We start from the raw sequence: 27,962 nt of genomic DNA, 5'->3' as shown, positions 1-27,962 counted from the left end.
ACAAAATAACCAGGCAAATTCTCTCATTTTGGCAGAGGAAGTAATGGAACACAAACTTTTTAATCCAAAATGTATGCAAATAAATACACAACATACATGACGGAAGTCATTTCTTTTTGAAAATTCTAGGCTATTTTAGAGTAACCTTCAACTGACACTTAACATTCAAAATTATGATTATTTATTTGAATGCTTTTGAATACAATAAGTGTAAGAAAAAAAGTGCTTAGTGGAAATTTTGAAACAGATGTTTGACCTATTTCCACAGGATTGAACCATCTACTTAATCTTAAAATGGCGCTGCACTGTTGTTACAGTCCTAGGATATGTCCTACAGTCCCGTCTAACTTCTGCATGGATATCTAATGCAACAAACGTAAAAGGCGGCTAACATGAGTAAGAAAAAGTTCCCTATTCACGGTGGCTTTGCGCATCAATTCAATGCGTCACACCTTTGGGTGTTTTGGTTTGTTTTCCACGCTGGCCGCAGCTCGTTTGTTACGATGATGGGGGAATGTCGGCATCAGTTCTGATTCACATGCTTCAAAGAAACAGAAAAGGCATTGGTTTAGAAATTACATTGCTTTTCAATTTTTAAGTTAACACTGATGTTTTATTTCCTTTATACCATTCAATAAAAAGAATAGTATTTGTAAGAACTATAGAACATAAAACAGTATGGCACAGGAACAGGCCCTTCGGCCCACAATGCCTGTGCTGAACAGGCGGCCTCGGTGGCGCAGCGGTAGAGTTGCCTTACAGCACTTGCAGCGCCGGAGACCCCGATTACGGGCGCCGTCTGTACGGAGTTTGTACGTTCTCCCCGTGACTGTGGGTTTTCTCCGAGATCTTCGGTTTCCTCCCACACTCCAAAGACGTACAGGTATGTAGGTTAATTGGCTTGGTGTATGTATAAATTGTCCCTTGTGTGTGTAGGATAGTGTTAATGTGCGGGGATCGCTGGGCGGTGTGGACTCGGTGGGCCGAAGGGCCTGCTTCTGCGCTATATCACTAAACTAAAACAAAATATGATGCCAAGACGTACCTGTATCAACCTGTATATACTGTCGTCCATATCTCTCCATTCCCTGCATATCTATGTGTTAATCCAAAACTCTCTTAAATGCCCTGGTGGAGGTCGTATTGGCCTCCACCACCACCCACAGCAGCGTGTTAGTTACTTACCCCCCTCTGTGTAAACAAAACTTGCCCTGCACATCTCCTTTGAAATTTAACCCTCTCTCCATAAAGCTATGCCCTGTGGAATTTGATATTTCCATCCTGAAAAATAGGTTCTGGGCTTCTACCCTTTCATGAACATCTACACATTATATTGGAGACACTAGAAACTGCAGATGCTGGAATTTTGAGCAAAATGCCAAGTACTGAAGGAACTCAGCAGGTCAGGCAACATCTTTGGAGAGAATGGACAGGCAAATAGTGGATGCATTAGTGATAATTTTTCAAAACTCTTTAGATTCTGGAGTAGTTCCTGAGGATTGGAGGGTAGCTAATGTAACCCCACTTTTCAAAAAGGGAGGGAGAGAGAAAACGGGGAATTACAGATCAGAACAAGATTTGGAGCAAAATATGTGCGCGTCACAAATGTGAGTGAAGTGTCAAAATATTGTATCAAAACTTGAAGGTATCACAAAATGCTGGAGTAACTCAGTGGGTCACGCAGCATCTCAGGAGAGAAGGAATGGGTGACGTTTCGGATCAAGACCCTTCTTCAGACTGAAGATGTAGTTATTTTTTAACTTGAAGTTATTTATAAAAGGCTATGCAAGATGGAGATATGGCTCTCAGGCGAAATTTATTTTTAAATAGTGAAGGTAACACTTTGATTTATGCACGAAGATGAGATGTAAATTTACACGAAATCAGTTACTATTTTTTATTAAAATATACTTTGTAAAATTAATGTCCCATCATGTAACCGTGCTAATTTGTTCAAAAACTGGTTCATTTTGAAATAGATCAGAACTTCTGTAAGAAAAATGAATCACTAATTATAAAATATTTCTGAACTTACGCAATGGCTTTTCTTTAAAATAGGAACTCTCCAGACTGTCTTCCGCTGTCGCCCTTAAACATAGAACATCCATCAGTTTATTTGCATCATAATCATCGGGTCCCGCTGTTGTTAAGTACAGTGCACCATACATTAGTTAAGATATATTAGAACAGTGGAAGCTTTACGTAAAATTAGCAGCTTTGCAATTACTCATATCAAGAGTAAAAAAATTATGAAACAATTAAATTCTTCAGATAAAAGAGCACAGAAACATGAGAACATAGAAAGAGGATCAGGAGCCGGACTACTCTGCCATTCAATCATCACTAATTAGATGTCACAACTCAACCTGACTGCCAGAACTCCTTGACTCTTAGACCCGTCCATCCACAGCATCCACGATGACCATCAAGTACCCAGCCACATATTCCCACTTATCAGCAGTTGTCTTCCATACTTTGGCTATTCAAATGCTCGTCCAGATTCTTTGTAATCATTATGAAAGTGCCTTTCCCCACCAGTTCCCAACTAGGCCGTGTGTTCTAAATTCCAATCATCCTCAGGATAAAAAAGAAATCTTCCCCAGATCCCTCTAAATCTTCCTCAGATCCCTCTAAATCTTCCTCAGATCCCTCTAAATCTTCCTCAGTTCTCCTCTAACCCTCTTGCCTCTCCTCAGATCCCCTCGTGTCTATCTTACCTCGTGTCTGTCTCCTCAGATCCCCTCGTGTCTATCTTACCTCGTGTCTGTCTCCTCAGATCCCCTCGTGTCTATCTTACCACTCACAGACCTATGCCCTCTGTAAATTAATGTTGTCTGTCCCTCATAAACTAAGTACCTACAGTGTGGTGAACTTTTACAAGTTGACTATTTCAGAAAAGAGAAAGTGGACACAAACACAAAAGTGGGTGGTATAATAGATAGTGAAAATGGTTGCCAAAAGTTGCATCGGGCTCTTGATCAACTGTACAGGTGGGCTGAGGAATGGTTGATGGAATTTAATACAGAGAAATGTGAGGTGTTGCATTTTGGGAAGTCGAACATGGGCAGGACCTACACAGTGAAAATAGGGCTCTGGGGAGTGTTGTAGAGCTGAGGGATCTAGGAGTGCAGGTACATAGTTCATTGAAAGTAACATCACTGGTAGACGAGGTGGTCAAAAAGGATTTTGGCACATTGGCCTTCATCAGTCAGAGTTTTGAGTATAGAAGTTGCGAGGTCATGTGACAGTTATATAAGACATTGGTGAGGCCACATTCAGAGGATTGTGTTCAATTTCAGGCACCATGTTATAGGAAAGATGTTATCACGCTAGAAAGGGTGCAGAGAACATTTACGGGGATGGAGAACTGAAGGGGCAGAGCCTTAGGGAGAGCTTGAGCATTCTATGACTTTATTCCTTGGAGCACAGGGGGATGAGGGATGATCCTACAGAGGAATAGATCAGGTAGACACACAGAGTCTCTTGCCCTGAGTAGGGGAATGGAGAACCAGAGGACATAGGTTTAAGGTGAAGGGGGAAAGATTTAAAAGAAACCTGAAGGGTAACTTTTTTTTGCACAAAAGGTGGTGGGTGTATGGAACAAAATGCCAGAGGAGGTAGTTAAGGCAGATACTATCACACGTTTAAGAAACATTTAGGCAGTACATGGATAGGATAGGAGGGATATTGGCCAAAGGCGAGCAAATGGAACTAGTGTAAATGAGGCATGTTGGTCAGCGTGGGCAAGTTGCGCGCAAATGGCCTGTTTCCACGCTGTATGACTATGACACTAACAGGAGTTGACGTGACAATGTACATATTGGAAAATGTAGGCATGGCGAAGGATTAATCATGTTAGGTACACATATTGAGAATTCAAGAAGACTGAGAAGCACATCTAAAAATCAGTATCCCTCACAAATCGAGCACTTTATTACGTGTCTACAAATAAACACATAAGTTCACAAGTTATAGTAGAATGACACCATTCGGCCCATCAAGTCTACTCCGCCATTCAATCATGGCTGATCTCTGCCTCCAAATCCCGTTTTCTTGCCTTCTCCCCATAACCCTTGACACCCATTCTAATCAAGAATTTGTCTATCTCTGCCTTTAAAAATCCACTGACGGCCTCCACAGCCCTGTGTAGCAATGAGTTCCAATTCAAGATGGAGTAGCACCGGCGATCCAGGTTCTGTTTGATTTTCTCTGGATACCAATTTTACAGCTTACTCAATTTTCAAATGTCTTTACTCTGATTGGCCTTGGGGAGAAAAAACCTGCCTTGAAAGGTCAGCCTTTTGCAATTGGCTATTTGATTAATGTCGGCTTTCCAGGAATCAGAAGGAAAATGTCACATTGAGCAAACTGTTAAACATGCTGTATAATATTACGTAGAAGATATGAAGTTAAAAGAAAAAAGATCAGGAAGTAGAAACAAAACGAGAAGCGCAAGTTTAAAAAAAATAACATTTTTAAAATGTATTGTTTAAAAAGAGGTAATATTACAATTAACAAAAAAATGCCAAGAGCAATATTATGACTTCACTTGAGTCATGTTAATTACTGCAGCTTGATTCAATGTTTCATCACATAAGCTGAAAATGTAAAAGATCAAAGCTGAAAATCTGGAATTTTCTTTGTGCAGGCTACAATGTATGTGGGTAGAACAAATTACGATCGAAACATATCACCCATTGAACTACAGTACCTTTTAAAGTTCAACCTAATTTTGCGGTAATCTGAACAAAGTTTCAGAGTGACACGTGCAATCACTAACTTAGCCACTGGAGGAAAACCTCTCATTAAATATGTAACAGGATGTTGCAATACCTTTTTTTGGGGTCATACATGAAGAGAAAGTTGAGTAGTCGGAGCCCTGCTTCTGACAGCCATGGAAACTTGTGCTTCAGATTATTGTAAGGCTGTTTTCTCAGTGTGTACTGCCCCACTAATGGTAGCTTGGAAAAGCCCTAGATCACAACATGAGCACAGGTAAGTAGCTATTAGGTAAAATGGTAGGATGAGATGCAGTGTAATAAAAACTACATGATACCACTTTTCGAAGCAACAGATTATTTCAGCAGTTTAGTGACATTAACTGTGACCGTGTAGATGGTTCTTTTCTTCATTCAAAACTTAATATTAGGCAAACAAAATGAATGCAAATAATAACACCAATGTAAAGATTGAATAGACTCCAATTCATGGTTAAATAATTAAGGCAGCCCACGGTGACGCAGTGGTAGAGTTGCTGCCTTACAGCGCTTGCAGTGCCAGAGACCCGGGTTCAATCCCGACTATGGGCGCTGTCTGTACGGAATTTGTACGTTCTCCCCGTGACCTGCGTGGGTTTTCTCCGAGATCTTCGGTTTCCTCCCACACTCCAAAGATGTACAGGTTTGTAAGTTAATTGGCTTGGTAAGTGTTAAAAAAAATTGTCCCTAGTGTGAGTAGGATAGTGTTAATACGCAGAGATTGCTGGTCGCCGCGGACCCAGTGGGCCGAAGGGCCTGTTTCCACGCTGTATCTCTAAACTAAACTAAACTAAATTAGAAAGCTCTTAAGTAAAACCAATCAGCTGTATACAAGGGCAGCACAGCGGTACAACTGGTGGAGCTGCTGCCTCACAGCGCCAGAGACCCGATTTCAATTCAGTTATCTGTTTGTGTGGTGTTTGCACTTTCTTATTGGGACCATGGGGTTTCCCCTGGTTCCTCCGGTTGAGTATAGAAGTTGGGAGGTCATGTTGCAGTTGTATAAGATGTTGGTGAGGCTGCATTTAGAGTATTGTGTTCAGTTCTGGACACCATGTTATAGAAAAGATGTTGTCAAGCTGGAAAGGGTACAGAAAAGATTTACGAGAATGTTGCCAGGACTAGAGGATGTGAGTTATAGGGAAAGGTTGAGTAGGCTGGGACTCTATTCCTTGGAGCCCAGGAGGATGAGGGGTGATCATATAGAGGTGTATAAGATCATGAGAGGAATAGATCGGGTAGATGCACAGAATCTCTTGCCCAGAGTAGGTGAATCGAGGACCAGAGGACATAGGTTTAAGGTGGAGGGGAAACGATTTAATAGGAATCTAAGTGGCTGTTTCGATGCTGTATCTCTAAATTAAACTACGGGTGCTTCCAGTTCACTCCAATCAAATTACAAAAACTTAAATAGTAACTGTCATGTTATTCCTTGATGCTCAATTAATAGGACAAAACAGTAGTTGACCTTTTTTAAAAAAAAGGAATATCATCAATTATACCAACAACTAAAGAACTGGGTAAATGCGTAATAATTTGAACATCGACAAATGACTTTTTTTTTGTCTATCTATACTAGAATACATGGGCGTGCTCTTTAAAATTGCATGCTTTGGTTTGCTTCATCAGGAAAAATCAGTTAAAAACAATGGTCACTTATTTTGGAAAAGTGCTTTGTGTATGATTTTGTACAGGAATTGATAAACACCACAGGTCAAGAGAACATTAACTTTAGACTGGAAAGAACAATGCAAAACAAAATAACTATACACTTATTTTCTCAACTAGTCAAGCCTTCATTTTTGTTCACACTTTAAAAGAATATGAAATGATTCAAGGTTTCAGACCTCTGATCAGATCCACCATGACTTACTGGCCATATATTCTCATTTGGAGTCCCTAATAATTGAACAATCAGGTCAATCTGATGGATTTCAGAGCTTCCGGGAAGCAAAGGTTTGTGCGCCAGCAGTTCTGCAAGGATACAACCTACCGCCCTGTGAAAAACAAAACAGATGGTGAGAAAAGTTAAAAGCAAGGTTGAACGACAAAAAAAATTGTTGAGAAAGCAATGCATGTAAGAGACCAACCACATATCAATAGCTGTAGTCTGAGTTTTTGTCCCCAGTAGTAATTCAGGTGCTCTGTACCTAAAAGTAGAAGAACACAAGATCCAATCAGGAATTCAAAGCCCGCAAAGACTTATAAATCGCCTCAATGTTTAATGTTTCACAAGTCAAAATAGCAAATAAAATGTAACTGCAGGTTGCAAGGATATATTGTGATCCATAACCAAGTGACAACATAGCTTTAAAAATTACACTGGGTCTAGGTTTTAGTAGCCCAATTTATATAGTCCACAGGAATTTAAAAAATCACTAAGTCACAATCAATCTATCACAAAAATATGATGAATTCAGATTATTGTAAACTAGGTTAGCTTTAATGTCTCAACAGGGAGCAACAATACTACAAAGGGCTTTTAGAAATCATTTTTTCATCCGGAAATTGGGAAGTAATGTGTTTCATTAAAGTTAGCCTCTGACAGTTAATCAATATTTACAATGAAACAATAAGATTGGGTTTTGCATTGAGCCTTAGAGTCAATATCCAACATGATCTACAAATTTGTTAGATAATAGATTATGTAGGTCAATTGACAGAGGTAGGAACATCAAAGGTATTGAGTGCAGGAAATTCATGAAGCGTCTAATCATTCAGAGTTTGAAGGGAAATTATAAACAAAGATTGTTTAGCTCTTGTAAGCCGCAATAGGTCCTACTTGTAAATTTCTTAAAATGGGAATAATGGTGCTTCAGATAATTGCAAACCATTCTCCAAATAATACTGCAATTGTTCCGAGCATATGAGATGCTTTGGGAAAGAAAAATGCTGCTTTCCAGACAGAGATTTTGAATTAAATTGGAGCAAATTAGAATTATTCAATTCTTTCCCCATTTTTTCCACTTAGACAATTTTAGTATTTTTATAGCAATGAATAACTAGAGCCACATAGATGCCGTTGCTAATAAATGCATGAGGAAATGCAGGTGGTAATGATGGGATAGATAATGTTGCAAGGAAACCCATAGGCAGCATCTCCAAAAAGGCCAATCCTTGGAACATTGAGTTCAGTCGGTGTAGGTTTAGGTTTATTATTGTCTTGTGTACCAAGGTACAGTGAAAAGCTTTGTTTTTCATGCTATCCAAACAGATCAAATAATACTATAGATAAATCCCATCAAACCAAAGTAAAGTACAATAGGTAGAGCAAGAGGAAAGATACAGAGTGCAGCATATAATTCTCAGCATTGTAGCGCAACAATTTCAGAAACAAACTCTAATGTCCGCAATGGGGTAGAGGAGAACTGGACTCTACTCCAGTTTGTTGAAAGACTGTTCAGATAACAGAGGGGAAGAAGCTATTTCAAAGTCTGGCGGTGCGCGCTTTAAAGCTCCTGTATTTTCTGTGTGACAGAAACGGGGTGGAAAAGGTCTTTGATTATGTTGGCTACTTTCCCGAGATAACGTGAAGAATAGATGTGTGTGAAATCATATCGTAATTATCAGAAAACTTGCAGACTTTTCTCTGCCAACTTACCATAATGTTACTACTTTCGGAGTCATGGGTTTTAGGGGCACTCCATATGCTCGCGCCAGTCCAAAGTCCGCTGCAATGATGAAATAATATATTGCAAAGATTTTTTTAAAGAAATCTATGTAATGGCCTATCAGCATTTGTTAAGCAGGTTAGAATGAATATTTATTAAGTAAGTCACACTCCCTGAAGCAATTGACAGCTAAGCAGCTAGTCATAATGTCGCAACCAGTATGTGCATAACACATTTCATAGAAAACAATGAGATAAATATGTGCTAACAGAAAATCCAAGTTGCAAATAAACAATACAACCTAAAAAGAATATTAATAGCCAATGCTATTTTTTTTTAAAGCTTCTTCTAAACCAGCCTCATAAGCATATTAATTTGAAGGTTCCATTTAAACTAAAAAATATAGTTGAGGCAAGTATATTAGTCTGCAATTATAGCAGATTCAAAAATAGCAATAAGATTAAGATAAAAGAAGTATATACATCTCACCTATCTTCACGCATCCTTTATCAGTCATCAGCAAATTAGATACTTTAAGGTCTCTGAAGAAGGAAGGCTCTTATTACAAATTTATGCTTCAGCGGGTAAAAACAAAATTATGCAGATTGTTAGCTAGTTCTTTGTTGGTAATGTCCTAGTCTTAAATCACCGATGTCACACTTTCTTAGTTTGATGCATTGATAGACCAGAATAGAACATAGAGTAGATGTGGAGAGGATGTTTCCACTAGTGGGAAAGGCTGACCAGAGGGCATAGCTTCAGATTAAAAGGACGTACCTTTAGGAAGGAGATGAGGAGGAATTTCTTTCATCAGAGAGTGGTGGAATTCATTGCCACAAACGGCTGTGGAGGCCAAGTCAATAGATATTTTTAAGGCAGAAATTAACAGATTCTTGATAGGGTGTCAAAGGTTGAGAAGTCAGGAAATAAGGTTGAGAAGGAAAGATAGATCAACCATGACCAAATGACGGAGTAGATTTGATGGGCCAAATAGACTAATTCCGCTCCTCTGACTTATTGTCCAGAAATGTTTACTGACCCTCTGTTGAATGTTTCTGACATTTTCATTTTTTTGGTTAAAATTTCTAACGTGCGGTTCTTTTTGTATCAAGATCATTCACTTGGAATGTTGAACTTAATTTATGTTCTGAAAGTTTAGACCATCAGATAAAATGGTTAATCAACATTTAATTTTGGATCATGTTCAATGACCAAGAGAACAGTTAATAATAATAATAATAATAATACATTTTATTTATATAGCGCTTTTCATATACTCAAAGACGCTTTACAGAGATTTTGAGAACATAGGGAAATTAATAAATAGATAAATAAGTAAATAAATAAATGAACAGAGAAAGGAGACAGTAGGTGAGGTGACCTTCAGTGGTTGAAGGCAGTGCTGAACAGGTGAGACTTCAGCGATGTTTTGAATGTGGTGAGTGTGGGGGAGTCTCTAACGGTTTGGGGTAGTGAGTTCCATAGGGTGGGAGCAGCGATGGAGAAAGCCCTGTCCCCCCAGGATCTGAGTTTAGTCCGGATGTGGGGGGATAGGAGATTGGCAGCGGCAGAGCGGAGGGTGCAGGTGGGAGTGTGCCTGTGGAGGAGGTCGGTCAGGTAGGATGGGGCCAGGTTATGGAGGGCTTTGTAGGTTATGAGGAGGATTTTGTACTGGATTCTCTGGGGGATGGGGAGCCAGTGGAGTTTATAAAGGACGGGGGTGATATGGTCACGGATCGAGGTGTGTGTGAGTAGACGGGCAGCGGAGTTTTGAATGTATTGAAGTTTATTGATGATTTTTGAGGGTGCGCCATAGAGGAGGCTGTTGCAGTAGTCCAGACGGGAGGTGATGAAGGCGTGGATGAGGGTTTCTGCAGCTGTGGAGGAGAGGGATGGACGGAGACGGGCAATGTTTTTGAGGTGGAAGAAGGCTGTCTTTGTGATGTGTTTGATGTGTTTGTCGAAGGAGAGGGTTTGATCAAGGATGATTCCAAGATTCCGGATGTGAGGTGAGGTGGATACTGGGAGACCATCAATGTTGAGGATGAAGTTTTGGGTGGATTTGGTGAGCATTTTTGGACCAATGATGATGATTTCAGATTTGTTGCAATTGAGTTTGAGGAAGTTTGATTGAAGCCAAGATTTTATTTCAGTAATGCAGTTTGTCAGTGTAGAGTGTGTGGTGGAGGAGATTGACTTGGTGGAGATGAGGAGCTGGATATCATCGGCGAAGCAGTGGAAGTTGAGACCATGACGGCGGATTAATTGACCAAGGGGGAACAGGTAGAGGATGAAGAGGAGGGGGCCAAGGACTGAGCCTTGGGGGACACCTTGGGGGAGGGGAGCGGTGGGGGATTTACAGTTGTTAATGGAGATGAACTGGTGTCTGTCAGAGAGGTAAGATTTAAACCAGGATAGGGCTGTGCCGGTGATGTTAAGGGAGGTTTCAAGTCGGGTGAGGAGAATGGAGTGATTTATGGTGTCAAAGGCGGCGCTGAGGTCAAGTAGGATGAGGATGTTGAGGTTGCCAGCGTCGGAGGAGAGGAGAATGTCGTTTGTGATTTTGAGGAGCGCAGTTTCAGTACAGTGGTTTGAGCGGAATCCAGATTGGAAAGTTTCATACAGGTTATTGGTAGAGAGGTGGTATTTTAGTTGGGAAGCTACAGCACGTTCCAAAACTTTGGACAGAAAGGGTAGGTTGGAGATTGGTCTGAAGTTGTTTGGGGTGTCAGGGTTTAGACCAGGTTTTTTCAGAATGGTTATTGAACTTTTTCAGAAAAGTTCAATACTTTGTCATGTTATATTCTAGTTCTGAGCAGTTGAGGCTAGAGCAAAATCAGATCATTATAATTGGTGTATTATTTCGCGGCAGTTTCAGTCCAGCAACGTTTACTTATTTTCTTGATGTATCGTTTTTATGGCACATTGCAACACTTGGTTCTTGTATTCAATATTGAAATACTCTTTAAGGTATATTCACCAACTTAAGTTATTAAGTGTCCATTCACCTTACAACATTTTTATTTCTGATTTCCAGCAAATGCAGTTTTTTTGTTCACCTTCCATCAACATCTGTGTTGAAATTAATTAAAAACATTTAACTTTTCAATTCACCCACCTATGAATAATGAAGTTTTCATGTAGATATTGTAATCCCTTTAATAACTGCAAGATGATACATTTCACCTTAAGAGAAATACAAACAATTAATATAAGACATTTTAAAAGCTCACAGGAACTGTGACTAAAATGTGGTGCAAAATACTGATAATACAACATTACTATGAAGATAAAAATACTAAAGCAGAGATTTACCACTTTTATTTGTTAATAAGGATTCAAGCTGCACTTTGAATTTGTCAAGCTACTCCTGCAAAACAAATCTAAAATCTCAAACAGTTGTTTGTTACCTGAGCTTCTGAGAATGGCGATTGCATGTTTTCTAGAAGACTGGCAAGGTCCTGTTCACAGTATCCCATTACTAGAAAAATACTGTGGGAAATAACATTAAGAATGCAGTGATATTTTCTTTGTCTCCTACTAATCCTTGTGCACTACTTCAGTTGCGGCGTCACAGACTAACTGTCACACTGATACTGTGAAGCTGAGGGTGTAAAATTGCTCTGTAGATGGATTGATATTTAGCATTCAAGTAAATAAAGACCTTGTTGACCACCAACGTTATGCTGTTTTTGATCTCACCACTGTGCTGGAATCATATTGGCATGTATCAAGAATTAGGTATTTGATGGCAGAATAAAAATTAAGCAAAACATTTTCTGGCAAGAAATTGTCACAGTGAAAGATCTGCCTTATTGAACATTTGCCAGATGAACATCCCCTGTCCTTAATGGGGCTATAAAGGTGAGTAGCGGGAAGGTTAAAAAGTAACACCGATAGACCAAATAATGAAACTTTTGTTACAAAAAATTAAGTGTCCCTATCCTTTCTGTGAACTGTTTATGTATGTGCTGTTATGTTTGTGTGCCATTGTATGTTCGTTTCTTAGTACCTGAACTGATGTACAGCACTTTGGTCAACGTGGGTTGTTTTTAAATGTGCTATACAAATAAAATTGACTTGACTTGACAAAATAAACTTTGTTGCTTCTGTTTAAATACAAACTTTGATTATGACAACAAAGTTCTCAACCACATACCCTGTTTGCTCTGAATGAAACTATGAGAAAATGATGCAGTGCTCAGATAATTCTTGTCACTGGCTGCCGGTAATTATTAAGAAGTGGTTAATGCTAATCCAAGGTGTTACTCTAGGTGATAAAATTGATTAAAAAGACATTCTCCCATCTATATACTAAAACTTTTGTCTGTTTCTTTGTTCCTGACGTACAGCCAAAACGGTACATGATAGCACGACAATGTTAGGCCCACCTTACTCACCGTCGTCCCTTTGGTGCTAATGGAAGAAAGGAGGGGGGAGGAGGGAGGATAAGGGTGGAGTAGGGGGGAGAGGAAGGGGGGAGAGGAAGTGGGGGAGGGGGTGGGGGGAGAGGAGGGAGGGAGGAGGAGGGGGTGGAGGGAGGGAGGAGGAGGGGGTGGAGGGAGGGGGAGGGGAGGAGGGAGGGGGAGGGAAGGAGAGGGGAGGGGGAGGGGGAGGGGAAGGGGGGAGAGGGGAGGAGAGGGTGCTACACCAATGCAGGAGAGGTTTGGGCCCAACTTGGTCTAGTTGCCCTTTATAAATGTTTTATGATAAACAAAGACAAGGGGTTGTTTCTCACTCTGAATGAAATTGTGAAATTGAATGGTAATGTTTGTGGCTTTGTTTAAAAAAAAATTAAGGAGAATATGATAGGAACAAATTCAATTATAAATCTCCGCTTTGTAGAAAATGCAAAGATATTTAAGTTTTGTTTTGGAAATTTTAGGTAAAATTATTCCAAAAGAAAAAAACTACGATACATCCTAATGATTGTGATTTTACTGATGTCCCTCCATTGATTTCATATTCTGACCATGGGAAAATTCAAAGAAAAAGGGCTGAAAGTTATTAGCACAGAGTGATGGTCTTTAAATATATTAAAACTGTTTTTCACTTTTGCATTGTAGACTCTTTCTGCCTAACTTCAAGTTCCACTTCTCTTCTTCACAGCCACCAATCCTTCCACTCTAGACATGCACCTCTTCCTGCAACAATATGGCTTCCCAACATTGAAACCAACTTATGAACCAGAGCCACACCTATATCCAATAGCACAGAATCTCATTCACTTCACTTCTTGTTTCCTGCCTGACTCATCCCCTCAATTGTGTCTTTCTTTCTGGGCTTAGATTGCAGTGCCTAAGGAAGTACGGTCATTGTAGATGAGAATGAACAGAGCCAGAAAAAAAAGAGGCATGGTGGCGCAGCGGTAGAGTTGCTGCCTTACAGCACTTGCAGCACTGGAGACCTGGCTTTGATCCTGATTACGGGTGCTGTCTGTACGGAGTTTGTACGGTCTTCCCAGGACCTGCGTGGGTTTTCTCCGAGATCTTCGGTTTCCTCCCACACCGGGTTTGTAGATTAATTGGCTTGGTAAATGTAAAATTTGTCCCTGGTGTGATGGGATAGCGTTAATATGCGGGGATTGCTGGTCGGCGCGGACCCGGTGGGCCGAAGGGCATGTTTCCGTGCTGCATCTCTAAAACCTAAAACTTGGTACAGAGGAAAGTGAGAACTTTCTCAAATCTACTGATATTTTTGTAGTTTTCATAAAGCTACAAATTCCTTATCACAGGGATGGCCTGTTCTCATCAAGAGTGTTCAATTGTCATATACATTGGGACTGGAACAATGAAATTCCTACTTGTTGCAGCTTTACAGGCACATTAAATGCAACAACACAATAATATCCAATAAATTATCAAACACTTTGTCAAGGTTTTGTACATCAAATGGAGAAACTTCAAAAGAGAACATTTTTTCCTGTGAAAATGAAATCACAGGATAACATGGTATCCTAACATTTTGTTTTAGAAAACAAATCTTTCAAAGTCTGACTGGTTTACTGTTTTGAAGTGAAAAGATGTTTATGTTAGAAATCAAATTACTGACCTGTCCAGATGATTTCCCACCACTACTTCCTTTAGCTCTACAATATTAGGGTGCCTCAGTTTCAGTAGCAGGTTAATCTCCCTCAAACTACTGATGGGGATTCCTGCAAATCAACAAAAGAAACATACAAGCTTTCCTGTGCAGTTTTTTTGTACTTTATTAAATTAAATTCTATTTCTGCCTACATAGCAATGATTATATTTCAAAAGTTGTCAGTCACTTTGGGACATCCTAAAGTTGCAAAAGGTGTTCTATAAATGCATAAGCAGAAGTTCATTATATCTGATGACTGTACCATAAAATAGTCTGAAGAAGGGTCTCAACCCGAAACATCACCCATTCTTTCTCTCCAGAGATGCTGCCTGTCCCGCTGAGTTACTCCAGCTTTTTGTGTCTATCTTCTGTTAAAAACGGGCATCTGCAGTTCCTTCTTACACATAAAAGATTATAATTCCATTGTACTTTGGTATACACTAAGTTGCAAGCAGAAATTAGTAGACTGATGCAGCAGTTTTTTTTAATAGATCTCATAACTTAAAATAAAAACAACTAAAATAATTTTAAATTTACATAAAGTAACCATGCTCAAAACTCCTCCAAACTGTCCTAATTGAAAAGAACCAACTGCCTATTACAAACAGGAACAATTGGGTATTGAACATTTTTATATATTGTTTCTATTGCTGTGGCTTCTACCTCACTCCAGTGATTTAAATATATAAATCTAAGCCACTCCAGATTTTTTAAATATTTGTGATTAATTATCTCCACTGCCTGAGCATTCTGGTCAAACTGGTACTGGTTTGGCTTGGGCAATAAACTCTGGGTTTACTAATGATGTCAGAAATTAATATGTTTAAAAAAAAATCTGTTTACAAAAGTCAGTTCTGGTGAACTTGAGGGCAGCCCACAGGTGTAGGATATGCCCACGTTAATGACTGTACAATAAGTAACCAGAATGAATTTTGAAGTAACCTGAAGTAGTGAAAGGTGCTATATGAATGCAAATCTTTCTTATTTTTCACTAGTCAACAGGACTAAATATTGCTTATCAAATAAGTCCAAGGTAATAGTAGTTCAAAACATATACTTATAGCACAATTGATTTTAAACATTATTGGTCTAGCATTTAAAATAAATGAATTATGCTAACCGCAACAAGTTAATCAAATCGTTTGGTATCCTCTTTGGTATTTCTAACTTACCATCCCTTTCTTTATCCATCCGAACCTTCTTAAGGGCAACAATTTCATCAGTTTTCGTATCATGGGCTCGGTCTAAGGCAACAAAGACCAATAAAGTAAAAGTCATCACCTTGCAGCTAATTTATAATCAAGATTAAGAGTTCAGATCAGTTTTTAAAAAATTAAATAATCTTTATGCTCGCAGTCATGTAGGAGTCAGAGGTTTAGCCTTCAATGCAGATATTTTTACAGTGCTCATTGCATATAAAGAGATGTTCTCAAAATTCTTTATCAGTCAGTGGCGTCCTTTTTGAGGTGGAGTGAGAGTAGAAGATTGAGCTGGAGAATATGCACAGTGAAGCAAATTAGGGGCTGGCGAGGTCCTGATGCTGAGGATGCAAGGCTGTAGACAGGGAGTTGTTCCAAAAGGTAAAGGAAAAATGGCAGAAGTCATCAGCTACTGGCAAGTGGAAGAGTGACGAAACAGAAATCTGCTTGCCACGGACAAAATATGCAGAGATTGTCAAAATCGTGAAACGAGATCTTGAAATCATTTGATGTTGAAGACAACAATCTGTGATCAGTTCTCCAAGATGCAAAGCAGCAGTGGAATTGGTAAATACAAATTTAATGAGGATACATTAAAGTTTTTGTGTAAGCAAGGATAGGCTGCAACTTTTGGGATTTGCTATTGGTTTATGAATGGCAGAAACACGGAGATCAGCAATAAATACATTAGCAAGGCCAGTTACAAGCTGTTCATGACATGAATTTAGGTTTCAGTAATGAACATATGGACAAGGCTTTGAATGTGAATAATTGCAAATGTCAGGACAGCTTGAATTTCATGGCAGAAGCTGACCATAGGATTAACATTCTGCACCTTTGGTTTACGTTTGAGCTGAGAAGGGAATATGAATTCAATATAGCATGGAAAAAGGACCTTTGGCCCACCAAGTCCATGCCTACCACCGATCACCCGTTCACACTAGCTCTGTGTTATCCTGCTTTTGTATCCACTCCCTACAGACTGGTGGCAATTACCCTCAAACCTGCACATCTTTGAGATGTGGGTGGAAACCAGAGCACCAGGAGGATATCCACGAGGTCACAGGAAGAATGTATAAGCTCCACACAGAGGGCACCTGAGATTAGGAATGAACCTGGGTCTCTGGTGCTGTGAGAACGGAGTTCTATCAGCTGTGCCACTGATAAGGTGCTCAAACCAAAGGTGTACAATCATTTCTAAAAACCAAAGAAGATAGCTTTGCTTTTTGCTAATAGTGTGTTTTGCTGAATCCAGCTCAAACGCTGGAGATGGTGGCAAGGGACGTGGGATTCATAGAAAAAGTGACACGGTAGATCTAGGTGACAACAGATATGTGAAATCATCCACAAGTTAAGATGAATTTCTTCTTTCAGCATAAAAAAAATAATGCCTAGGAATAACGCATATGCTGATGATGGAGGAGAAACCACTTAAGAATGACATAATGTTGGCAGTGATACACTGCCATGGAGGTGGACGTGGAGAAGAAAAAACTGAGGGAAACATGATTGAATCGAGGAAGGTTATCAAAAATGCAATTTTTTAACAATTTTAGGCTGGAGGATAAGATCCACTGTATAGGTCATTAGTGTACAGAATTGGGAATGACTGAAAATTGGCAAAGGGTTGAAGAGGTGTGGGGAAAGGGGACAAAAAGGCAGGACTGGAGGTGGATCAGAAGGTGGGGGTGGGGGTGGCAATGTACCTGAAATTAGATAATTAAATGTTCATACAACAGATTTGTGATGAACAAGGGAAATATAAACAACACTGTCAGGTGCATTTCACACTTCAAACATTTAAGAATGATTGAAAATAGTATTTCAAGAATCGTTATTGAAGTTGAGTAATTGACAGTACATCAAAATCATCCTGTTTTGAAGAAATGAAAAGAGGTTTAACAAGTTGGACTTACACACAATGCCATAGGTTCCTTCACCAATACGATTCAACTTCACAAATTCCTTCACACTTCTGCTTCTTCCCAGCTGCAAAGTTAGAACACAAACATATAATTTTAATTTGGGAAACAATTGAAAACATTGCTGGAAATTTAATTGCATGAAGCATAAACTATTCATCTCTGTATCACCTCATAGGGTTGTATCACATCAGACTACCCAATCCTCGAGGTGCCAATGACACTCCACAGTTCACAACCCCCCCCCCCTCCCCTCACCTGGAGAACATGCCTCCTTCAACATGTTTCATTTATTTTCATACTGAAACACTCCATAAAATATCCAAAGAAAGGCACAAAGAGCATGTAAAGTGTGAAAACGACAGATCAAAGCAGACAATGATTTGTACATTTCCTCGATCGTCTTTCACACCTTACATGGCCTTCCATATCTCTAGTTTCCCTCTCCCCTGACTCTCAGTCTGAAGAAGGATGTCGACCTGAAAAGGCCCCCATTCCTTCTCTCCAGAGCTGCTGCCTGTCCTGCTGAGTTACTCCAGCATTTTGTGTCTATCTTCAGCATGAAATGAAGCTGGAATTGATTCTGGGGAGGGTGGTCTGTTATATGGACTGAGCTGCATCCACTATTCTGCAGATAGACACAAAGAGCTGGAGTAATTCAGCGGGACAGGCAGCATTTCTGGAGAGAAGGAATGGGCGACGTTTCTGGCTGAGACTCTTCTTCAGACCTATTCTGCAATTGGAGGAGAAGCGAATGGAGGATGGAATGAGGTGGAGGATAAGATCCACTGTATTGGTCATTAATGTATGGAATTGGGAAGGACTGAAAGTCGGTCGAGGAGGGTTGAAGATAAGATACGGGGAAAGCGAACAAAACTGGGAGGACTGGCAATGGATCAGAAGGAGAGAGGGAATGTACCTGAAATTAGAAAATTAAATGTTCATGCCACAGAGTTGTGATTACCGAAGAAAATATGAACAACACCCAATGTGGACCGCACAACACCTGAAATCACACTTTGGCAAAATCAGGTCAGGACAATTAGAATGTGTAAATAACAGTTCTGAGGTAGGGTCTTTGGCTTCCAATGTTACCCAGGTGGATCGTTGTTATAGTAATCCATAAGCACGACAATTGCAGCATTTGTGCATTTTTCACAACCACCATCATTGCAGTATGTGTGCGTTTTTCACGACCACCATCATTGCAGTATGTGTGCGTTTTACAGAACCACCAGTATTGCAGTATGTGTGCGTTTTCACAACCACCATCATTGCAGTATGTAGGAAAATAACTGCAGATGCTGGTTCAAATCGAAGGGTCAGGCAGCATCTCAGGAGAGAAGGAATAGGTGATGTTTCGGGTCAAGACCCTTCTTCAGACTGATGTCAGGGGTGGGGGCGAGACAAAGATAGGATGTAGTGGGAGACAGGAAGAACTGGGAAGGGGAGGGGAAAGGGAGGGACAGACAAACTATCTGAAGTTAGAGAAATCAATGTTCATACCGCTGGGGTGTAAGCTGCCCAAGAGAAATATGAGATGCTGTTCCTCCAATTTGCAGTGGGCCTCACTATGACAATGGAGGAGGCCCATGACAGAAAGGTCAGACTGGGAATAGGAGGGGGAGTTGAAGTGCTGAGCCACCGGGAGATCAGGTTGGTTAAGGTGAGCGAAGGTGTTGGGCGAAACAATCGCCGAGTCTGCGTTGGGCTCGCCGATGTAGAGAAGTTGACATCTGGAACAGCGGATGCAATAGATGAGGTTGAAGGTGCAGGTGAACCTCTACCTCACCTGGAAAGTGTTTTGGTCCTTAGATGGAGTCGAGGGGGGAGGTAAAGGGACAGGTGTTGCATCTCCTGCGGTTGCAGGGGAAAGTACCTGGGGAGGGGGTGGTTTGGGTAGGAAGGGACGAGTGGACCAGGGAGTTGCGGAGGGAACGGTCTCTGCGGAAAGCAGAAAGGGGTGGAGATGGGAAGATGTGGGCAGTAGTGGGATCCCGGCGTTGGAGGTGACGGAAATGTTGGAGGATAATTTGTTGTATGCAGTATGTGTGAAGAACACCCAATGTGGATCTCACATTGTATGCAGCATTTGAAGAGCCCCATTGAATGATGTGCTGAGGGTTTCACCCTGGGCTGTGGTGACAGCAAAGATACTAGAGGAACATGATGGACCACTCCGTTGAAATCGCCCATACTGATGTGTCGTAAGTAAAGGAGCCATTTTAGTAAGCAAGACCCGTCGTTCGCTCTGCCTCTCGCAGTGTAATCAGTGTTCTGGGGGAACAGTATGTGCGATGATACCCTTAAAATGCAGAATATATCTCATCTATCAATTCATGCTTGGCCATCAGTGTGCAAACGCCGGAATTTGTTTGTTTGTTATTTTCCTTTTTAAATGTTTCTGCAGGTTTCTGCCTACTAAAATGGCGCCGTGACGTGCTGCGGTTGTTAGGGCCGAGTGGTCTATCTGGCTCTAGTATCTTCGGGTGGCAGTGACTGGCTGTCACGTGACCCCAGCGACCCCACGTGACGGGTCCGGGCTGAGACCGGCGCTTGACAAACGCAGCATAAAGCGCCTCCCCTCCCCCGCCCGTCCGCCGGCGCTACCTTGTCCTCCGGCGGAACGGTGAAGCTGCCCTCGTACTTCAGGGCCTTCAGCCTGATCGGCTCCGGCTCTTCGGCCGCGTCGCCCATGGTCTCCGAGCGGTTCCGGCGCCGGCCGCGGCAGGTTGAGGAGAGGCGAGGAGAGGGCCGAGCGGCGGCCATTCCGGCGTTTGCACACTGATGGCCAAGCATGGTGCAACCCGAGGTTCGAGCAGGTCAGGATCAGGGACAGAGACAGGTCCATCTGCTGTGACGCTGTGTCTCCAGCACTTTTGTGTCTCCAGCACTTTTGTGTCTCCAGCACTTTTGTGTCTCCAGCACTTTTGTGTCTCCAGCACTTTTGTGTCTCCAGCACTTTTGTGTCTCCAGCACTTTTGTGTCTCCAGCACTTTTGTGTCTATCTTCAATATTAAATGTGAATCCCTGCAGCATGTTGAATTCTTACATGCTAAAAACTGCCTGTTATTATAAACAGATGCATTTTGATAATCTACTCAATCATATTTCTAATATTAGAACTAAACTTTTTATGTTATCATAAAATGAGAATTCGATTGATTAGTGAGGATGTAAACTAGCATCCTCAGTTCCTTCCTATACATTAAGTTTAGCTGGATTCGGTTCTGGAAAGGCTGGTTTGCGCGATGGACTGTGTTCATAAGTTCTTGGAGCAGAATCAGGCCTTTTGGCCCATCAAGTCTACTAGTCTACTCCATCATTCGATCAGAGCTGATCTATCTCTCCCTCCTAACTGCCTTCTCCCCATAACCTCTGACTCTCGTACTAATCAAGAATCTATCCATCTCTGCCTTTAAAATATTAATTGACTTGGCCACCGCAGCTGTCTGTGGCAAAGAATTCCACAGCTTAACCACCCTCTGACTAAAGAAATTCCTCCTCAACTCCTTTCTAAAGGTGTGCCCTTTTATTCTGAGGCTATGGCCTCTGGTCCCAGACTCTTCCACTGGTGGCAACATCCTCTCCACACTCACTCTATCCAGGCCTATTGTGTTCCCATGGGTGGTGCAGCGGTAGAGTTGCTGCCTTACAGCGAATGCAGCCCCGGAGACCCGGGTTCGATCCCGACTACGGGTGCTGTCTGTACGGAGTTTGTATGTTCTCCCCGTGACCTGCGTGGGTTTTCTCCGAGATCTTCAATTTCCTCCCACACTCCAAAGACGTTCAGGTTTGTAGGTTAATTGGCTTGGTAAATGTTTTAAAAAATTGTCCCTAGTGGGTGTAGGATAGTGTTAATGTGAGGGGATCGCTAATCAGCACGGACCCGGTGGGCCGAAAGGGCCTGTTTCCGCGCTGTATCTCTAAACCTCACCTTAAAGAAAATTGTGGTAGAGAAACAATTCTGTGACTGGAGCAAGGGGGCAGAGTGTTTCAGACTCGCAAGAACAAAGTTATTTTCCCCAACGTATGTTTACAAAATATTTTTTTTTTTTTAGCTTTAAGTTTATTTTTGTTACTGCAAATTATTTTCTCTGGAGAATATTATGTTTATTTTTGTTCCTGCAAGCTATTGTTTCATGTTACATTGAATGTCGAAGCAAGGAACTGCAAGTGCTGGTTTACAAAAACAGGAGTGCTGGAGTAACTGTGGGCCAGGCAGTATCTTTGGAGAACATGAAAGAGTATGGAAAAGTCAAGTCAAGTCAATTTTATTTGTATAGCACATTTAAAAACAACCCACGTTGACCAAAGTGCTGCACATCTGATTAGGTACTAAGGAAAAAAAATGAAACATACAGTAGCACACAAACATAACAGCACATACAAAACAGTTCACAGCGCCTCCTCAATGAGCCTCAAATGCTAGGGAGTAGAAATAGGTTTTAGGCCTGGACTTAAAGGAGTCGATGGAGGGGGCAGTTCTGATGGGGAGAGGAATGCTGTTCCACAGTCTAGGAGCTGCAACCGCAAAAGCGCGGTCACCCCTGAGCTTAAGCCTAGACCGCGGGATAGTGAGTAGCCCCAAGTCGGCCGACCTGAGGGACCTGGAGTTAGAGAGGTGGGTTAGAAGATTTTTGATGTGGGGGGGGGAATGCCCATTTAGGGCTTTATATGTGAATAGGAGGAGCTTGAAGCTGCGGCTTGCCTGCAGTCCGTCTGTCTTTTGTGTTTTTTGTTGTTTTTGTCTCAATTGTAGTGTTAATATGATGTAGTGTTGTATGTTATGTTTTGGGGGGGGGGGGTGGGAGGGAACGGGAACTGTAACTGTAACTGTAACATTCTCTCTCCCGAACGGAGACGCGACCTTTATTCTGTGCCGTGTCTCCGTTCCCGTTGCGGCCTACCACCGGCCATGCACCTGGGACCACCTGGGGCTCTGGTTCGCAGAGCCCGCGGTCCGGACTGACCACCTGCGGCGCTGGCTGCCTGCGAATGCTGCGGGAACGGCTGCGACTCGTCTCCGGAGGCTCCGGCGCGGGCCGCGTGGACGTCGGAAGCCCGCAGGCCCCTGGATGGGGGCCGACATCGGGAGCTCCGGCAGCGGCAGAGGCAACGTGTTCGCCCGCCCCGAATCGCGGGGCTTGGGTCGGCCCGCCACGGACCTTTCACCATCCGGCGCGGCCTGAAATAGGCCGCGGGATTTTTTTTCACCGCCCAGCGGGGGCTTCAATATCGGGAGCCCCGACCACCCCGACGTGGCAACTCCAACAGCCTGACCGCGGGACAAGACGGCAGGGAAGAGAAAAAGACATTCTGGCCTTCCATCACAGTGAGGAGGGACTGGAGGAGACTCACTGTGATGGATGTTTCTTTTTGTTTGGTGTTAGTTGTGATTGTATGTGTTATTGCATTTTTATTGATTAATCTTATTGGTCTTATTGTTCAACTGCGGGTAATGTTTCATTTTACTACACATTTATGTGTATGTAACAAATAAACGACTATTGACTATTGATTCTGTACCGTACCGTACAGGGAGCCAGTGGAGAGAGGCCAGAATCGGCGTGATGTGGTCCCTTTTACGGGTACCCGTCAGGAGTCTCGCTGCGGCGTTTTGGACCAGTTGCAGGCGGGACAGGGAAGATTGGCTGATCCCAGTGTATAGGGAGTTGCAGTAGTCTAGGCGGGAGGAAATGAAAGCGTGAATGATTTTTTCAGTGTCGTCGAATTGGAGGAAAGGTTTGATTTTAGCTATGGTACGAAGTTGGAAGAAGCTGGCTTTTACCACAGCGTTGACTTGCTTGTCAAATTTTAATGCAGAGTCAAATATCATGCCGAGGTTTTTGACATGCGGTTTGACTAGGCAGGATAGGCTTCCAAGACTGCCTGTTATCGATTTGATGGAGTCGGGGGGGCGGGGGGGGGGGGGGGGGGTGGGCGAATAGGATGACCTCAGACTTGCTCTCGTTTAATTGGAGGAAGTTCTGTGCCATCCAACATTTTATGTCCTCAAGGCAGTGTAAGAGGCTGTTTAAATTTGACTGGTTGTTGGGTTTCAGGGGGAGGTAAAGCTGAGTGTCATCGGCATAGCAGTGGAAAGAAATGCCGTGCCTTTGAATGATGATTTGCCCTCCACAGCCTCCAACCTCATCGTTCCCCAGCTCCACACTGCCAGCTTTTACCTTCTCCCAAACATCTACAAGCAGGACTGCCCTAGCAGACCCATTGTTTCTATGTGTTCCTGCCCCTCTCTGCTCATCTCCACATACCTCGATTCTATCCTATCCACCCTTCTCCAATACCCTTCCCACACTTACTTCTTGGGCACCTTGTTATTTTGTATAGGACTGCAAAGAATCAGTGTGCAGAGCTGATTGGGTTGCAAGAAGTGCAGGATGTGCTTAAGCACTTTGTTGTGGGACTTGTCTTAACATAAATAAAAAACAAATAATAGTGAAGTAAAATGATAGAAAAACAAAATAAATCATTCACCAAAAGTGAGAGACGATCTAATGATATTTTTATATTAAAAAAGATAATCTCTTTTTTGTATATGTTTATCAGTAACGCTGATAGGTAAACTCCTAAATTCCTCAAATATTCGCACACTTCATGAGAAATGCAGTCATCCATTTCACTAATTTCTTTTAAAGTATTTATTACATTTTAAAGTGCAATATTCTCCCAAGTGCAATATTTTACCTGTGATAAATACATATTCATTTAATACTTTAAGCATTTAAATGACGTATTGGATGTGTTTTTAACTTGTTTTGGTTGCACTGATCAGGAATAGCTCTCCTAGTTTAGTTGTATCTCTAAGTACAATGACAATAAAGGCTTATTATTATTAAACAAATTGTGTTAATGTCTGGGATGTAAATAACAGTATATTACAATGCTGCCTTAACCTGTTCTACTATTACTGATAACCCAGTCTTGGCTTTGAACCCACTTTTCTTCAGTTCCCGATAACCCTCTTACACAACTTGTTTCCTTTTGAATGTGATGCTCATCATTTACACTATCAGTCTACAATGTGTAACCCACCACCTATTCTTTTGCCAAATGCTGCATGATACTTGGAAGTGGGTTTTCTCTCGACAGAATGTACTGCAGCAGTGAATTATGTGGTACATCTATAGGATAATATGCTTATTTGTAACAAAGTTAGCTATTCATCATCGTAGTCAGAGAGCACATCTAAATCAGAGAGCACATCTAGGTGAATATCCTCATCTCAAGTTGCTCTCCAATTTAGATTACCCCAAGACAGGAAGCATCTACGCTGTCAATTAGCCTCAAATCTAGAACACCTTTCATTCTTCTAAACTCCTCCAGACGTGATCTCAATCCTTGCAAGAGAAATCTTTCATCCCAGGAATCCTTAGCCAGGTGAACCTTCTCTGAACCATCTCCAATGCAAATATACTCTTTAAATGAAACCCAAACTATCCCTGTAATTAAGGTCATAAGGAATAGGAGTAGAATTAGGCCATTCGGCCCATTAAGTCTACTCCGCCATTCAATCATGGCTGATCTATCTCTCCCTCCCAACCTCATTCTCTTGCATTTTCCTCATAACCTCTGACACCTGTACTAACCAAGAACCTATCTATCTCTGCCTTAAAAATATCCACTGACTGCGTATACAGCCTTCTGTGGCAAAGAATTCCACAGATTCACCACCCTCTGACTAAATAAATTTCTCCTCATCTCCTTCCTAAAAGAACGTCCTTTAATTCTGAGGCTATGACCTCTAGTTCTAGATTCTCCCACTATTGGAAACATCCTCTCCACATCCACGTGTGTGCAACCCACACATTAAGGTACCTGCAGTCACTGCAGTGGTTGTAACGTGCCAAATGTTATATTCACTCATGCACCAGTCATCATTCCATTTGCCTTCGTGATTATTGGCTGCAGTTTAGTTTAGAGATACAGCGCGGAAACAGGCCCTTTTGGCCCATCGGGTCCGCGCCGACAAGCGATCCCGGCACATGAACACTATCCCATACCCTCGCAGGTCACGGGGAGAACGTACAAACTCTGTACAGACAGCACCCGTAGTCGGGATCGAACCCGGTTCTCCGGCGCTGCATTCGCTGTAAGGTAGCAACTCTACTGCTGTGCCACCGTGCCGCCCACTTGAATGCAGATCTGATGAAAGGTCATCAGGCGAAACGTTAGGTTTCTCTCTATGTATGTTGTTAGACCTAACTATCTCCAGCATTTTCTGATTATATTTTTTGTCTTTGTAGATCTGTTTTCACAATTTTCATTCCCACCTGTCTTTATATGATCAACAAGTTTAACTGTGGTACACTTGGGTCCCTTCATCTAAGTCAATAATGCAGATCAGAAGGTGTTATAAGGGGATCCAGCACTGAGAAGCCCCATGGTACCTGACATTAAAACTTGCTAATAAAATAAACTACTAGACAAACCCAGCAGGTCAGGGACCTGAAACATTTATGTCCATTTCCCTCCACAGAGGCTCCCTGACCTGCTGGGTTTGTCCAGTAGTTTATTTTATTAGCAAGTTTTAAGTGACCACTTTGGGAATGAAAATTGTGAAAACAGAAGATGTCATGCACTCAAAAAGGCATTGTGTGGTTTTAAGCAAAGTGGTCACTGTTTAAGTCAGAAATCAAGACATAGATGGGGATGCCATCTGAGCGTGAATAGAGGGACAAACTAGCAGAAAAACAGTCAGGATAAATAGGTCATTTTCAGGCTGGCAAGTTAGTTTGTCCCTCTAGATCCCACTGCTCTACAACACTCCCCAGAAAGCTACCATTCACTGTTTAGGTCCTGCCCGTGTTAGACGTCCTAAAATGCAACACCTCACATTTCTCTGTATTAAATTCCATCAACCATTCCTCTGTCCACCTGGCCAATTGATCAAGATCCTGCTGCAATCTCTCACAACCATCTTCACTATCTGCAAAACCAGCCACTTTTGTATCATCAGCAAACTTGCTGATCGTGCCCAGTATGTTCTCATCCAAATCATTGATGTAGATGACAAACAGTAAAGGGCCCAGCACCAAACCCTGAGGCACACCACTAGTTACAGGCCTCCAGTCCAAGAAGCAAGCTTCCACCGTCACCCTGTGCTTCCTTCCATGAAGCTAATTTGCGATCCATTCAGCTATCTCTCCTTGGATCCCATGCGATCTAACCTTCCAGAGCAGCCTACCATGCGGAACCTTGGTGAATTCCTGACTGAAATCCATGTACACAACATCTACAGCTCTCCCCTCATCGACCTTTTTGGTCACGTCTTCAAAAAACTCAAATCAGATTTGTGAGACACGACCTCCCACTCATAAAGCTAACTGGCCTATAATTTCTCTCTCTTGTTTGTAGTTTCTTTCAAGGTTATTGGAATGCTTGTATTCTACCATGAAGGCAGATAAAAGGTGTTTGGCCACAGCCTCCTCTGCTATTTCCTCACTTCCCATAATTGCATTATCCCCGAAGAAGCCAACATTCATTTTAGTTAGTGGCTTCTTTGCCAGCTTTTACTGATAGTTTTTGTGTTTCTAGTTTACGCTCTGTACTCACCAGCTCAAATCTGAGATTTTTTTTTTCTAATTTGTCATTTTAAGTAATTCATGACTACTGGGAAATTGGGAAATATTGTCAAGTTGAGCTTGTCAGATGCACAAGCACAACGAGGAACAGTAGCAATGAAAATCTTCTTGCAACAGCACAGGCACCATGACAGACAACATACAGAAATATAAATTATACATATATTTTACCGGTCCGTGAAAGGAAAAAGACTGTTTAAAAAAAAAACATTAGTGCAAACATACACAGTTGTAAAACGGGCCCATGGTAGTGCAAGAGGTGCTCTGTGGAGATAAGTTACTGAGATAGGATTAGGGTTGTGCAGGTTGGTTCAAGAACCTGGTCATTATAGGAATGGAGATGGTGTTGAACCTGGTGGTGTGGGACTTCAGGCCTCTGTACCGTCTGCCCAATGGGAGCAGCGAGAAGAGAAGATGGCCAGGAGAGTGATGGGTGCTGCCTTCTTGAGGCCCCACCTTCGGTCGATGCTTTCAATGTCTGGGAGGCTGTGCCAATGATGAACCATATTATATTTTATAAAGTTAGATTTTTGTACAATAAGATGGGCAACCTTTCAGCGTGTTTAAGAGAGCATGCAAGAGATACTCCTCAAACCTAGCCAAGAACCAAAGACATAAGCTTTCTTTGATTTTTATTGTTTAGGCATAAAACTTGAGTTGATAGGTTCAATGCCCCTTACGACAATTGTGTCAAATCTTCATTTCAGATTTTAAAAAATGAATAAGCGGACATCTGATAATTGATTATTTCAAAGCTGAACCTTGACTTTGAAACATACTTCAA

The 27,962-nt window shown here is 41.8% G+C and overlaps 2 protein-coding genes across 3 annotated transcripts in view; one reads left to right on the top strand and one right to left on the bottom strand.

Moving 5' to 3' along the window:
- Nucleotides 1–34: 34 nt before the first annotated feature.
- cdk10 (cyclin dependent kinase 10) lies at nucleotides 35–20,466 on the bottom strand. 2 transcript variants are annotated; one of them, XM_078400773.1, is made up of 13 exons: nucleotides 20,184–20,466; nucleotides 17,568–17,640; nucleotides 15,625–15,696; nucleotides 14,420–14,522; nucleotides 11,779–11,860; nucleotides 11,487–11,554; nucleotides 8,858–8,910; nucleotides 8,359–8,428; nucleotides 6,848–6,907; nucleotides 6,631–6,754; nucleotides 4,836–4,973; nucleotides 2,036–2,091; nucleotides 35–541 (listed from the first exon to the last, which is right to left on the bottom strand). In XM_078400773.1, exons 1-12 carry the CDS (start codon nucleotides 20,370–20,372, stop codon nucleotides 2,050–2,052), a joined length of 1,074 nt encoding a protein of 357 aa, XP_078256899.1. In that variant the 5' UTR covers nucleotides 20,373–20,466; the 3' UTR covers nucleotides 35–541; nucleotides 2,036–2,049. The 2 variants fall into 2 exon arrangements, with proteins under 2 accessions (XP_078256899.1, XP_078256898.1); XM_078400772.1 differs by having other exon boundaries at nucleotides 36–541; nucleotides 2,036–2,088; nucleotides 4,834–4,973; nucleotides 20,184–20,437.
- Nucleotides 20,150–27,962, top strand: part of chmp1a (charged multivesicular body protein 1A) — a 43,318-nt gene continuing 35,505 nt past the window's right edge. Inside the window, exon 1 of the mRNA XM_078400774.1 lies at nucleotides 20,150–20,395. Coding sequence (XP_078256900.1) covers nucleotides 20,371–20,395 — 25 coding nt within the window. The 5' untranslated portion in view covers nucleotides 20,150–20,370. The remainder of the gene's footprint in view (nucleotides 20,396–27,962) is intronic.

Source organism: Rhinoraja longicauda, chromosome 6 (assembly GCF_053455715.1).
Source record: "Rhinoraja longicauda isolate Sanriku21f chromosome 6, sRhiLon1.1, whole genome shotgun sequence".
Taxonomy (NCBI): Eukaryota; Metazoa; Chordata; class Chondrichthyes; order Rajiformes; family Arhynchobatidae; genus Rhinoraja; species Rhinoraja longicauda.
Note: the sequence above shows the minus strand (reverse complement) of the source record. Positions and strands in the feature narration are given on the sequence as shown.

What these genes read in the sequence shown, in the direction of transcription:
- cdk10 (XM_078400772.1), bottom strand. Translation starts at nt 20,372, where the DNA reads ATGCTTGGCCATCAGTGTGCAAACGCCGGAATGGCCGCCGCTCGGCCC. An exon ending in AGGAACCTATGGCATTGTGT is followed by an intron (nt 15,697 to 17,567) that starts GTAAGTCCAACT and finishes TTGTTGCCTTAG; the next exon opens with ACCGAGCCCATGATACGAAA. An exon ending in TTTTAAAGAAAAGCCATTGC is followed by an intron (nt 542 to 2,035) that starts GTAAGTTCAGAA and finishes GTTTCTTTGAAG; the next exon opens with CATGTGAATCAGAACTGATG.